At 37.8% G+C, this 13402-nt stretch overlaps 1 protein-coding gene across 5 annotated transcripts in view; it reads left to right on the top strand.

Moving 5' to 3' along the window:
* CHST9 (carbohydrate sulfotransferase 9) overlaps positions 1-13402 on the top strand; it is a 133191-nt gene that overhangs the window by 106897 nt on the left and 12892 nt on the right. For all 5 annotated transcript variants that reach the window (XM_043507939.1, XM_038392120.2, XM_038392126.2 and 2 more), the window contains one exon: positions 8378-8415. In XM_043507939.1, the coding sequence (XP_043363874.1) occupies positions 8378-8415 (38 nt within the window). The remainder of the gene's footprint in view (positions 1-8377; positions 8416-13402) is intronic.

Consider the following 13402-nt stretch of genomic DNA (forward strand, 5'->3'; position numbering starts at 1 on the left):
CTTTGTCTTAGAAATGGTCTAATCTAATTGAGATTATTTGGGGTTTGCATATTTTAGAACTGGATTTCAGTTCTTTTTCCTAGAAGTGTAAGAACAGTAGTTTACCTGCCCCAGAAGATGCCAGATTGCAGACCATGGGCTGCATATGGCTCCCCCAGTGTTTCTAATGTCGCTGCAGCTGCTCCACTTTGGTTGGTGAAGCCATGTGTGTTCAGTGTGGGCAGAAGTTGGGCAGGAATCAAAACCAAAGCAGAAATGGTGGTGTGGTGCCAAGTCTACACAGCCCACAGCAGTCAGCCTCCTCCACACTAAAAATAGCTGGGTAGCCATTGCAACTCAGGCTCTGAGGTCTAGGAACGGGGTTGGTTTTCAGAGCCCAAGCTCTAGCCCAAGCCGCAACTTCAAAGCACTGTCCACACAACTATTTTTAGAGTACTAGCCCAAGCCCCACCAGCCCAAGTCTGTTAAACCGGGCTAGGAAGCTCATTGCTATGGGTTGTGTAGATGGACTCTAAGTGGCCTAAGGTAGCAGCACAATGCGTTAATGAGATAACTGTGCATGTTCATGGATTTATTTCTTTGTGGGATGAGTAAGTACTGTGCCTTTAGTTTATCTATTTAATTAGAGATGAAGAGCTCAGTATTGAAATTAAACTCAGATCATACTCTGGAGGACATTTTTACATAATATGTAATTTCCATGTAATCAACAGTTGTAGTTGCCACACAGATGTTGTGTAATCAGAAATGGGAGAAGAGATGGTCTGTGTCATCTCAAATGGGAGGAGAGTTTGTTAGTTTGAATGTGATCATGTCTGTAAGACGGTCATTGCATTATGATGAGGTCCACATTGTGAAAATGTTTGTGAAAATGCATCCATATGTTAAGCTATGATCCTTGTGTACTTAATTGCAGATTACTAGAAACCCAGAAAAAGTACCATGACTTGCCCCATTAGACCTTTCAAAGGGCAGAGAAATTTGGAAAAGTCATGGGGTACCCAGAAAAAAGCAAATGTAGATTTCAAAACAGTTCTATGGTGATTTGGACTTAAACAGAATTAAGCAAACTACTCTTGTGATCTGTTGGATACAGACCTACAACGTAATAAACATGGAAAATGCACACAGAATTCTGTTGGAAAATGTCACATTACTATTGCAGTGACGTTAAAACTGTTGTATGTAGTATTCTGATGTCTGAATGTGTAGTTATTAAAGGAACTATGATGATGAAACAAAGAAATACAGATGTAGCTTTCCAATAAAAAATGAACACCCTATACTGCAAATGGAAATAGTAGAAATACTTGTTCATAGAAAATTATACATCTCTTGTAAACATTTGATACTGCTGCAGGCATGGTAAAGGGCCAAATTCTGTACTGCCTTATATCCTGTGTATTTTCCTTGGTTTTAATGGGATTGCACAGAGTATGAGTCCATTCAGAATTTGGCCCAGATCCAGATTCCATTTTTTTTAGAATGGAATCTTCAGTTTTCCCCTTCTTATGCTCAAAAGAATTCATGAACAAGGCGCTAAAAAAATCCTGTTAATACTAGAGCGTCTTTGTGAAACCCAGAAGAACAACTTATTTTGCTCCTTTTTGTTTTATTTGTAATTACTTCATTAGATGAAAACTAAATGTGCATGTGGATCAGCCCAAGACATTTGGCTACTTGAGCTTTCGTAAATATTTAGCTTCCCAGGGTCCTTTGAACCTCCCAGGGAACAGTTCTGCATCCTTATTAGAGACTGACAATTAAAGGTCTGTTTTCATATCAAAAATAATCACCAAAAATTAGCCAGGCAGACCTTGGAATGCTGTGAGAATTCAAACACTTTGAGATGGCCAACTTTCCTTCATTTGGTTCAATCAATATCAACTTGGGGTTCTTTTTATGTTTAACATTGTCAGGATAACTTGTGAGTTGGCCTCGTGACAGCTGAGAAGGATTATGCAATACCATAAAGATGTAATTAATGCATTGTGTGCCCCAGCAATCATAGTCAGTTGCATAATTAGACAGAGGTTCAGAAATACGTTAAAGGACATTTTTAAAGTAATGTTGTAAATAAGCAGTTTGTAATGTTTAAAACTGATGGAACAAAAAGGAGAAAAATGTCGTTGCAACTGAAAGAGGTTTGATAAGAGCTATTGATACATAGACAGCAAGTTGAATTTTTAGGGGTGCATTCAGCTTTATCCTAGAATATTTTAGATTGCTTTTTTTGTGCCGGGTCACGAGAGAAAGCAATATACTGAACCCACAGTAATGAACTCTCTTCCTCATTTGCCCACCCCCTTTCATGAAAGGACAAACCCAGAGCTGCAACCCTACGTCACAATGCTACGTAGTGAACACTACGTCACAATGCCACTCCCTCAAGTTTAGCCCTGTGGCTCTCCCATCATGGTGGAGGCCTGGTGGGGTCAAACCTGTGCTGGCACGGGGTGAACAGCAGGTGGCTGACCCCTGAATTATGGGGTCCCCTGTTCAACAGCCCTTGTCAGGGATGGGGAGTGGCACTGCACCTGGGCGTTCCAGGCTGGAAATTGGGGCTGAGCATGGCACAGACTCCGTAGGTGAGGCTCTGGGACCAGTGGCTGCAGCAGGGATCTCTCCATAGAGATTGATAGTGCGTACCATATCAGAAATTTCACGGGATGGGGGCACCTGATTAAATAAAGTAGTGGTCTTTTGCTTTTTGGAATGAAACACTTCACTGTTCCTGAATGCTAAGGGAGGAAAAGGCTGTCAGAAGTCATAATGTGCCTGGCTGTTTGAACACAAGAAACAGCAGCAAGCTATTTTGAGTACTCGTCACCAGAAGAAATATTTCCTTACTGAAACTTTTGTAACCAGTGATCTTAATCATATGTGCGCCGGAAGCAGTTAAAAATCTTAAGGAATTATGCCAGATTAATCTGCATACCTCCACAAATATTGCTTTCTCTTGTATGGAGGAGGGGTGATGTAGTGTAAATACTTACATGCTGTTCTCTGCATACATTGTGTATGCAAAGATGTTTGAAGAATAAATGTTACAGTACATCATGAGAGCAACAACTACTACATGGCCTTGTATCCAATATCTGTCACATTGTACTACATTTCAGTCTTTATATCCTTCATTCAAGTAAATGTCAATTTTTATTTTATTGATAAATAAACTACCTTGGAAACACTAACATGTGACTGGAAACACTGAGAACTATAAAAAGCATGGGCTCTGCATATGTTGTTTTAGGTTAAGTAACCTGAGGCTCATATAGGAAGGCTGCTTGTCACAGAATCTTCTAAAACAGCTAGAAATATTGTCTTACCTTTTTTGTGGCAGAAGAAAAATGGCTTTAAAATGATTTAAAAGACAATCCAGTGAATGTAAGGACAGAATAGATGCAGTTCTCCAGTTCAGTTACACTAAGGATTTTTAGGGGTCATCTACACAAACAAGTAGTTCGTGGCAAGAAGGGGTGAGAATCTACCGCACACTAGTCTGCCACAGACTAACTACACATGTGCGTCCTGATGACGCGCATTAACAGTTTGATAGAACATTTTGAGCTTGTCCCAATTCAAAGAAGACTAGATCAAAGTGCTCTCATGAGTTGCTAATGCACTTCAGCTGGGTGCACAGAACCAGTTAATCTGTGACAGGCTAATGGGGGGGGTGGATTTGCACCCTAGCTTGCCTAGAACTAAATGTCTGTGCAGTTAAGTGTCAGCAGGTTGGCAAAAAGAAAAGGAGTACCCGTGGCACCTTAGAGACTAACAAATTTATTAGAGCATAAGCTTTCGTGAGCTACAGCTCACTTCATCGGATGCATTTGGTGGAAACTCCGTGGCACCTTAGAGACTAACAAATTTATTAGAGCATAAGCTTTCGTGAGCTACAGCTCACTTCATCGGATGCATTTGGTGGAAAAACTTGTTCCACCAAATGCATCCGATGAAGTGAGCTGTAGCTCACGAAAGCTTATGCTCTAATAAATTTGTTAGTCTCTGAGGTGCCACGGGTACTCCTTTTCTTTTTGCGAATAAAGACTAACACGGCTGCTACTCTGAAACCTAGCAGGTTGGCAAGAATCCTGGTCTTAGTTCATTCTGGTAAATGTAAGTTGTGATTCAATAAAGTCTCGATCATGCATATTTGATCAGTGATGAGGCCTTCTAATTTGTCTGTATTACCAAAAAATGGTTGGATGACACTGCTGGAACAGTTCAGGAGCAGATAAGTGGATGTCTGGTACAAAATCAACTTATGGGAGAATCAGCATGGAGATGGGACAACTAACCTGAAACGTAGGAGGTTCCCCTTTTAACTGTAATGAATACATGTATCCAACTTCCAAGAGGAATTAGGATGGTATTAATCTGATGTGTCAATCATCCTGCTGCTTCTTGTGTATGTTTGTATCTCATCTCAGTAGTATTGGAGAAACCAAGACTTATAGAACTTAGTGACTTTAATATACATATATGACAGATGAGACTTCTGAATCAACTCAGGATTTCATGGACAGCATGACAACCACAGTACTATCGCAGGTGGTGGTTGGCTCTACCATATTCTTGAATTAGCTGCAGGACTGGAATTAAACGTTGGGTATTGGAAATTTTGATCAGCCATTGCCTTCGGTGCTTTGAGTTTGGACTCATGTCTCATATCTTCCACTTTTAAATTGCTGAGCTGGGCAAAATGGTTACCAAAGTCAGCCATGAGAACAGCTGCCATGACATGGCATCAAAACACCAGCGTCTTCAAATGGGCGGTAGAATTAAAACATTCATTCCTACTGTTAGTGTCCACAAAAAGACTACACTGTGTGGAGTTAAGGGTGGATGGATGGATGGATGTCTGTATGTGTTTTAGGAGCATGGAAATTAAGGGCCAAATTCTGGTCTCGATAAAGAGAACTCTGATTGCTCTTTGGGACTGGATTCAGTCATAAAAATAGTGTTGTAAGCATAAAAAGTTAGAAATCTCTTTTTTTTTCCAACTCAGAAAGTTCTTATTGTTTATAATGCTCGTTAAAGTGAAAGGAGGTTAGCATTGATCGGAACCAAATATAATACATGGAAGCACTTTGCAAGCTGCTTGATATGGCTGTGCCAGTGTGCTTCAATCCTAATTCACAACATCTCTGCTAATACTGATCTTTGCCTTTTCTGAGATGGCTGCTGATACCAAATCTATTTGCTAGTTTTCTAATGAGGTCCAATATCAACTAGTGAATAAACAGAAAATGCAATATTCAGTTTGCTTGTGACCTTGAGTTTGACCCCTTTTCTCCCAAAGTGGACAGTCAATGTTTGCCCTGTTTAGCCCACATCATCTTTGCTGGCAGTTCATAAGGATGCTTAAGTGACTTCCATTGTAGTGATAAAAAGAAAAGGAGTACTTGTGACACCTTAGAGACTAACAAATTTATTTGAGCATAAGCTTTCGTGAGCTACAGCTCACTTCATCAGATGCTCATGAAAGCTTATGCTCAAATAAATTTGTTAGTCTCTAAGGTGCCACAAGTATTCCTTTTCTTTTTGCAAATACAGACTAAACGGCTGCTATTCTAAAACCTATCATTGTAGTGATATCATTGTGTTTAAACCACTAAAGAAAGGATGGTACCCAGTTTCTCCTTTTAATTTTCCTTAACTGTGTCTATTAAATTGTCACAGATGTATTTTCAAACTCTCACTTCATCTTTAGGCTTGTTTAAGGTAGATACCATAGGTTTTGATTGACAATGCAATTTGCATCTTGAAGCATCACTTTAAGTTCAATGAAATGAAAGGTTACTTGCACAAAACTCACTTTTCCCTCTGGGCTGACTTTAGAAACTCATTGATGTCACTTCCTTCCTCAGTCAGCAAGTGAATTTTTGTTAATTCTCAAGACCAGCTGTCCATGCTGTCAACAGAAAGCTATTAAAATTCCTTTAAAGTGAATCAAAATAGCCTAAAAACAAATATACTAGAAAACAGGAAAGCATCAGTATTCAAAGTTCACAAACCTCAGAGCAAAATAGTGTTGATCCAACCAGAGATTTCAAACACTGTATTTTCCTAGCAACTTGCATATCGTTAAGGAATGTTAAAACACATGTTCCTTAATCCTCTATTACCAAAAACCTTACTAGGTTAAAAAAATTAGCCCCAAGATTTAATTCCATTTCTCACAAAGATGATCTCAATAAACCTGGGAGTGACTTACCGTAAGTCTCCCCTAAATGATGTTTTCTTTTTTCCTCTTGGAGCTAAAAAAATACCATTTACATCTACCAAACAAAAATACTACACCAACATGCAGGAAATAATTATCATAAGATTCATTCTATGGTACAGCCTAAAGTAGTATGTTATTTTCAGTTTTTCTTTTTAGGATGAGGCTCAATAGAGAAGATCATTTTTCTTATTAATAATACCTTGTGTTACATTTAAAAATTCATAATACTGTTACCCAGTCTGAAAAAATCTATATTTTGTACACTCTGTATGTCAGTACAAAGAAATTCTTATGAAAAGGGACACTATTTACATAACTATTCCTGGAGGAGGGAGTGCTTAATGTCACTCAACAGAAATCCCCTGGGCCAATTAAAGAGTGATACTGACAAGCTGCAAAGGGAGTCCCATCATTATTGGTCTAGAAAACCATGGCTAATCTATGTAAAGCTAGATGTAGGTGAGGGTGAAATTCTTGGTCATCCACAAAGGATGTGGAGTACCTCCTAGCAGAGAGAGTGTAATTAATCGAGCCACACTTCTGACTATTACTGTATGGTAATATGGTAATATTGTATGGTAGCACTTTGCAAGATAAATTTACTGTCTCTTTTACCTGAAGGTTGAGACTAGGTTTGATTCTACAAAGATATGTGATTTTTGATAGAAGCATAGAAACTCCCACAATGAAATAAAGTAATCTCTATTCAGGCTGGTATCTTGTCTCCAAAAATACACTATAGGGAAGATTCAGAGGAAGGTCAAAATAAGTAAATAAAACCATAATTCAACTAACCAATTTGTGTCAAATTATTATGAGATGGAATTTCTTCATGGCTGTGGCTGTGGTGTAACTTTTGCCGTCTCTCTCTCTCACTCACACACACACAATGTTAATTTAGCTAGTGTAACTGTAGTTGTCAGTCTTATTCATGTATGTGGCTAAACTTTATCTACATATTACTGATCTCTTCGCCATAGTATCCTGCAGCAGTGAATCCCACCAGTTAATTAAGATGATTCATAAAGTATATTTGCTATTTAACCATTTGAAATTTATCTTCATTTTAAAAGTCTCATTTTTTTAATGTCTGATGTAATTAACAGGGTAGCATGATTGGCTTTCTGTCTATACCATTCATTTTATGACATCTTCACTACATCTTTTCTTCTTCTCCTTTCCAAATGAAATAATATTTGTCTTTTTAACTTGTATGGAAGTACCTTCTTGTCCCATTCACCACCCAATGGATGTCTTCCTTTACAATAAAACATCTATCTTTGATATCAGATCACCAAAATTCAGTGTGGTTGCTAAGATGAGAATGTATCATTGACTTAACTGGGGCTTTCCAGATTTTTAAGGATTAAAAAAAATACTCTTCCAAGCAAGGCTTACCTGAGTTTGCTGAACTGGAACCAAGCTTTTTCTTTTTGCCAAATTGCCTGTAGGTCTTTCTTACAAAGATGGGTGCAAATGTGGCCATTTCCCATTCCTCTTATGTTTTTAAGGTTAAATTGATTATTATTATTAACAGGTTAGCTACCTAATTTTTTTCACTTCCCACCAAATTCTGATAACTATGATCCTGGTATTACTGCAATCTAGGTTCCAAAGTTTCATCACCACCTTTAAATAATTTTTTGATACTCCCAGTGACTAACTGAGCCAGTCACCTTGATTGACTTCAAATGTTAGTTTGGAATAGGTGTTTTCCCCATCTTCCTGTGTTGTAATAGGTATTTTCCCCATCTTCCTGTGTGGTGAAGATCAATTAAACTGAATTACTTAGCTGGTCTGCAATTTCCTTATTTCTTTATTTGCCTCATTATGCCTTGGTGGTCTAATGATTCTGAGCTCTTTATACTTTGTTTCATATTATTAGTCTTGATGTTTTCGATTGGCTTTCCATCAAATTCCCCCTTAGTGCTCTCAATCTCTAGTTTAAAATATTACAAACATTTGCTTCATTCTATTAGTGTTATCACTTTGGCTGGATTTCTTTTTTAGCCTTGTGTACACCATTCATTATCATATTGTGTGTTCTGTTTTCCTTGACTGCCTCATTTTTATTGTTACATACGAGATCATTTTATTCACTAAAATATATTACAGCTAATTATTTCTGTTTCTTTTTTCTTTCAGTGTCTGGAGAAAAATTACAACAGCAGATAATTAATCAGGTATTTTGCCATTTTTACACACTTTTTTGTTACTCTACATTTTTTATGTACTCTTGGAGAATTTTAGCAACTTTGAAAGTGAGAAACTCGTAGGAGAGGCTAAAGTTAGGCATAAGGCAGGCTGATGGTGTGAGGTCCCACCATCCCGTCCTGCAATCTGCCTATGCACTTGAGTTTAGTATTGAAACACTTCTTTCTGTCTGACGCCAGGGCCTGTATCTTGAGCAATTATGTGTGCCAGTTTGTCATCATGCTCTGTGATATGGATAAAGCCAGCAGGCAATTTGTCTACTAGGACCAGGTTTGAGAATGCCCAACTGTTGACTTTGTATATTTGACAGCACAACTTTCTAAAAGTTGGTATGAAACATTTATGCTGTTGTATTACTGCACCATGTGCAAATGATAAACAGTGCATTACAATGTGAAGTTTTGGGTTGTTGTTTTTTTTAATTACAACTGTAAATTTTGACTACTGATTTGCTAAACTGTGACATTGCTTGTGACATTGTCATAGTCGGAGTCCAATGGCTGAGCTATAAAGTAAACTAGTTTTTGATTAGATTTGATTGATTTGACTTTTTATTGCTGCATCAATTAGGGAAAAATACTGTTTGCAAAGATAACATTTTAATATTATATTTACTATTTCTGTGTCAGAAGAAATGGGTACATAAATGAAGATCATTAATAGCAATTCAGAGTATAGGATCTTGCATATGTTTGAAAATTATACTGAAGTGGAATTGTTTCAGCCAATGAAAGGCCAGGAAAGCTGTAGTTACTTGTTTAGAGCTGGTTGGGAATTTTTCAACAAATCATTTTCCGTCAAAAAAAGCTGATTCATCTAAACTGAAACTGTTCGCAAAAAAGGTTTTAGGTTTGATAAATTTCCCAGCTCCCTCCCTCCCCCCCAATATGTCAAGAAAATAGTTTTGAAATTATCAAAAAAAGGTTTGGACACTTTTTAAATGCAAAATTATTTTTTCTGGTTCAAATTGCCTTTGTTTTTTTTTTAAATTTAAGCCAATTAGACTAGTTTTTAAAAGATTGAAATCAAAACAGCATTTTTTGAAATTATTCAAACAAAATGTTTTGGTTGACCTGAGATGAAAAAAAAATCAAATGTTTTGGTGTATAAATGTTTTTAAGATTTTGAATTTTTGTGCCAACTCAAGACAGGGAAAAATTTCAAACTCTTGAAAATATTTACAGGATGGGAAAACCATTTCTTGCCCAGCTGTATACATATTCTAAGCAGTATATTTTTTCTGAATGATGAAAGGATTTATTTTGCTTAATTATATTGTTTTTCCTAAATAACCGCAAAGTATGTAAATCCCTGTACTCTGACTTATTGACTGAAAGGTATAGCCAGTAGTTTGACTACACTCACAGTTCATTCTTAAAAATGTTCAAAAGATCAAATAACTGAACTTAAGCAGACATATTGTCTAAAAAAAAACCAGTACATTACAAAAAGGAGACATGCATATCCACCCTTCTTCAGGAACGCAAGTCTTCCCATAGCATGTTCACTTCACACAGAAGGTGTGCTTTGAAAATATGCATTTAAACAGTTACAAAACTCTCAATATGTCACTAAAATCGAACCCACCAGTTCATAACATTTCCTTAACTTGTTGTTTTGTTCTGTACTTTTCTTATCTCTCTTTTGTATACTACATTCTAAACCGGTAGTAGGACATAAAATGAATATATCTTGCCTTTGACAAGTTCTCTATTAGCTAATGCCTAAGTTGACTTCAGCTTTGCAAGTGTGAACAGAAATGTGGGAAGAGCATAATATATTCAGTTGGCATAACTTGGCCAACACTTATGTATACAATGTATATTACATTAGTAATGTGTGCATAATACGCATTAATGTGGTGTAAACTATGTCTAACATATATGTAGTGGCTAATAAACTGAATACAGAAAAACATTTACATAATCATTGCACTTTTTAAAAAATGTTATAAAGTAATCATTCAAATCTGTGTACTCTGGCTGTAGTCCTAAAATTAACCATGGATACCTCAATTCTACCTACACTCCATGCCCAGACACCCAGTGTAACCCCAGATATTAATTTTAAAAGGGATTGTGCTAAGTATGACTCAGCTTTTTATGGGGGTCAATTAAGAGGATAATACTGAATAGAAAATGGATCAGCAGCTGTGGTGGCCACATTTGATGGAGGTACAGGGAAGGAAAAACCTGACCGCAACAGTCAGTTGGAGCAAAGGAGTGTGTAGCAATCAATCAGCATGCCAAGGTATGCAGTGCCCTTTTTGGTATGACATTAATTTGAGTATGCTCCCTGTTAACTAATTAATAGCTGTTTCCTGTGGATGAGAAACTTACTGTTCTCCTCAGAATTTATGTAGCTATCAAGAAGAACCTTCCAATTTTCTAGATAACCATAAAAGTATTCATCAGAAACTTCCAGAACTCTATGTTGAGCAAGAACAACGCAGTTTTATTTTAAAACATAATTTGTTACATTGACAGAGGGCTGCATTAGATGGCTGACTAGAGACCTAACTCTTGATATATTTTCAGTGGTGTATGGTTTTAAAAAATTAACCTAAACTAAACCCCAAACAAGAAAGGGGTAAACTCTGTTTGCCTTTGACTAAGCTACTGTATGTTCCATATTACAAAGTAGGTTCAGTGTAGGATGTTTCCTTTTATTTATAAGTGTAATGTAGTGATATAACTCATATTTGCTATAATGATCAAGGATGCTTTAGGTGCCTTAGCTGTTGCACCTATGCCTGCTCCTTGTTTGTCATTGCATGCATGATACATTGTAATAACATAGTACTGTCTCCCCTAACTGGAATTGTTTAACTGCCCTATCTGTCTCCAATTAACTTTGGAACATTTAATTTTACAGTAGAAATGCATTGCCTTCATATGTTTAGTTCATATTGAAATAATGTTGTTGTTTTGAGCTAAAGCTGTATTTCCATTTGAAATACAATCATAGAACCACAGAGTTAGAAGGGTCATCTAGGCTATCCTCCTGCCCAAGGTGCAGGATTTGGTGTGTCTAAACCATCCAAGACAGATGGCGATCCAGACCCTTTTTGAAAACCTCCACTTGAAGGAGCTTCCACCACTTTCCTAGGTGGTTTGTTCCATTATCCTACTGTTCTGACAGTTAGGAAGGTTTTTTTTCCTGAGATTTAATCTAAATCTGCTATGCTGTAGTTTGAACCCATTGCCTCTTATCTTGCCTTGTGTGGAAAGAGAGAACAACTTTTCTGCATCTCTTTTATGGCAGCCTTTCAAGTATACGAAGACAGCTATCATGTCCACCCTTAGTCTCCTCTTTTCCAAACTAAACACACCTAGATCCTTCAGCCTTTGCTTATATGGCTTGCATTCTATTTCCTTGATCATCTTTGTTGCTCACCATTGGATCCTTTTCAGTTTCTCTACATCCTTTCAACACATTGGTGATTAAAACTGGACACTACTCCAGCTGAGACCTAACCAGTGCTGAGTAGAGCGGTATTGTCACCTCCCATGACTTGCATGCTGTGCCTCTGTTAGTGCAACCCAAAATTGCATTTGCCTTTTTTTTGGCAAGAGCATCGCAATACTGACTCATGTTGAGGTTGTGAGCCACAAGTCCTAGATCCTTCTCAGCAGTGCTGCTGCCAAGCCAGCTAACTACCCCATTCTGTATTTGTGCAATTGGCTATTCTTCCCTAATGTAGCACCTTCCATTTGTCTTTGTTTAATTTCATTTTGTAGTCTATAGCCCAGTTCTCCAATTTATCAAGATCCCTTTGAATTTTAGCTCTATCCTCCAAAGTGTTCGAAGTAGCTTTGTGTCCATCTCCACATTTGATCAATATGCTCTCTATTCCTACATCCAGGTCATTAATAAAGATGTTAAATAACAATGAACCCAGAACAGATCCCTGTGGAACTCCACTTGAGACCTCCTTCCAGTCTGACATCATTCCGTTAATAGTTACTCTTTGTTTGTGGTTGTTTAACCAAGTATGTATCCACTTAATAGTAGTTCCGCCACTAATGGAACTGCTGGTACCCTGTTCTATATTAATTCCCTTTGAAGATTTCCAAGAATAAACTGGTTTCAGAGTAGCAGCTGCGTTAGTCTGTATTCACAAAAAGAAAAGGAGTACTTGTGGCACCTTAGAGACTAACAAATGTATTTGAGCATAAGCTTTCGTGAGCTACAGCTCACTTCATCGGATGCATTCAGTGGAAAATACAGTGGGGAGATTTATATACATAGAGAACATGAAACAATGGGTGTTACCATACGCACTGTAACCAGAGTGATCACTTAAGGTGAGCTATTACCAGCAGGAGAGTGGGGCAGGGGAGGAGGAACCTTTTGTAGTGATAATCAAGGTGGGCCATTTCCAGCAGTTGACAAGAATGTCTGAGGAACAGTGGGGGGCGGGGGAGGGGTAATACCATGGGGAAATAGTTTTACTTTGTGTAATGACCCATCCACTCCCAGTCTCTATTCAAGCCTAAGTTAATTGTATCCAGTTTGCAAATTAATTCCAATTCAGCAGTCTCTCGTTGGAGTCTGTTTTTGAAGTTTTTTTGTTGAAGAATAGCCACTCCCAGGTCTGTAATTGAGTGACCAGAGAGATTGAAATGTTCTCCAACAGGTTTTTGAATGTTATAATTCTTGACGTCTGATTTGTGTCCATTTATTCTTTTACGTAGAGACTGTCCAATTTGAGCAATGTACATGGCAGAGGGGCATTGCTGGCACATGATGGCATATATCACATTGGTAGACGTGCAGGTGAACGAGCCTCTAATGGTGTGGCTGATGTGATTAGGCCCTATGATGGTGTCCCCTGAATAGATATGTGGACACAGTTGGCAACGGGCTTTGTTGCAAGGATAGGTTCCTGGGTTAGTGGTTCTGTTGTATGGTGTGTGGTTGCTGGTGAGTATTTGCTTCAGGTTGGGGGGCTGT

The sequence above is a fragment of the Dermochelys coriacea genome, chromosome 2 (genome assembly GCF_009764565.3).
Source record: "Dermochelys coriacea isolate rDerCor1 chromosome 2, rDerCor1.pri.v4, whole genome shotgun sequence".
NCBI lineage: Eukaryota > Metazoa > Chordata > Testudines > Dermochelyidae > Dermochelys > Dermochelys coriacea.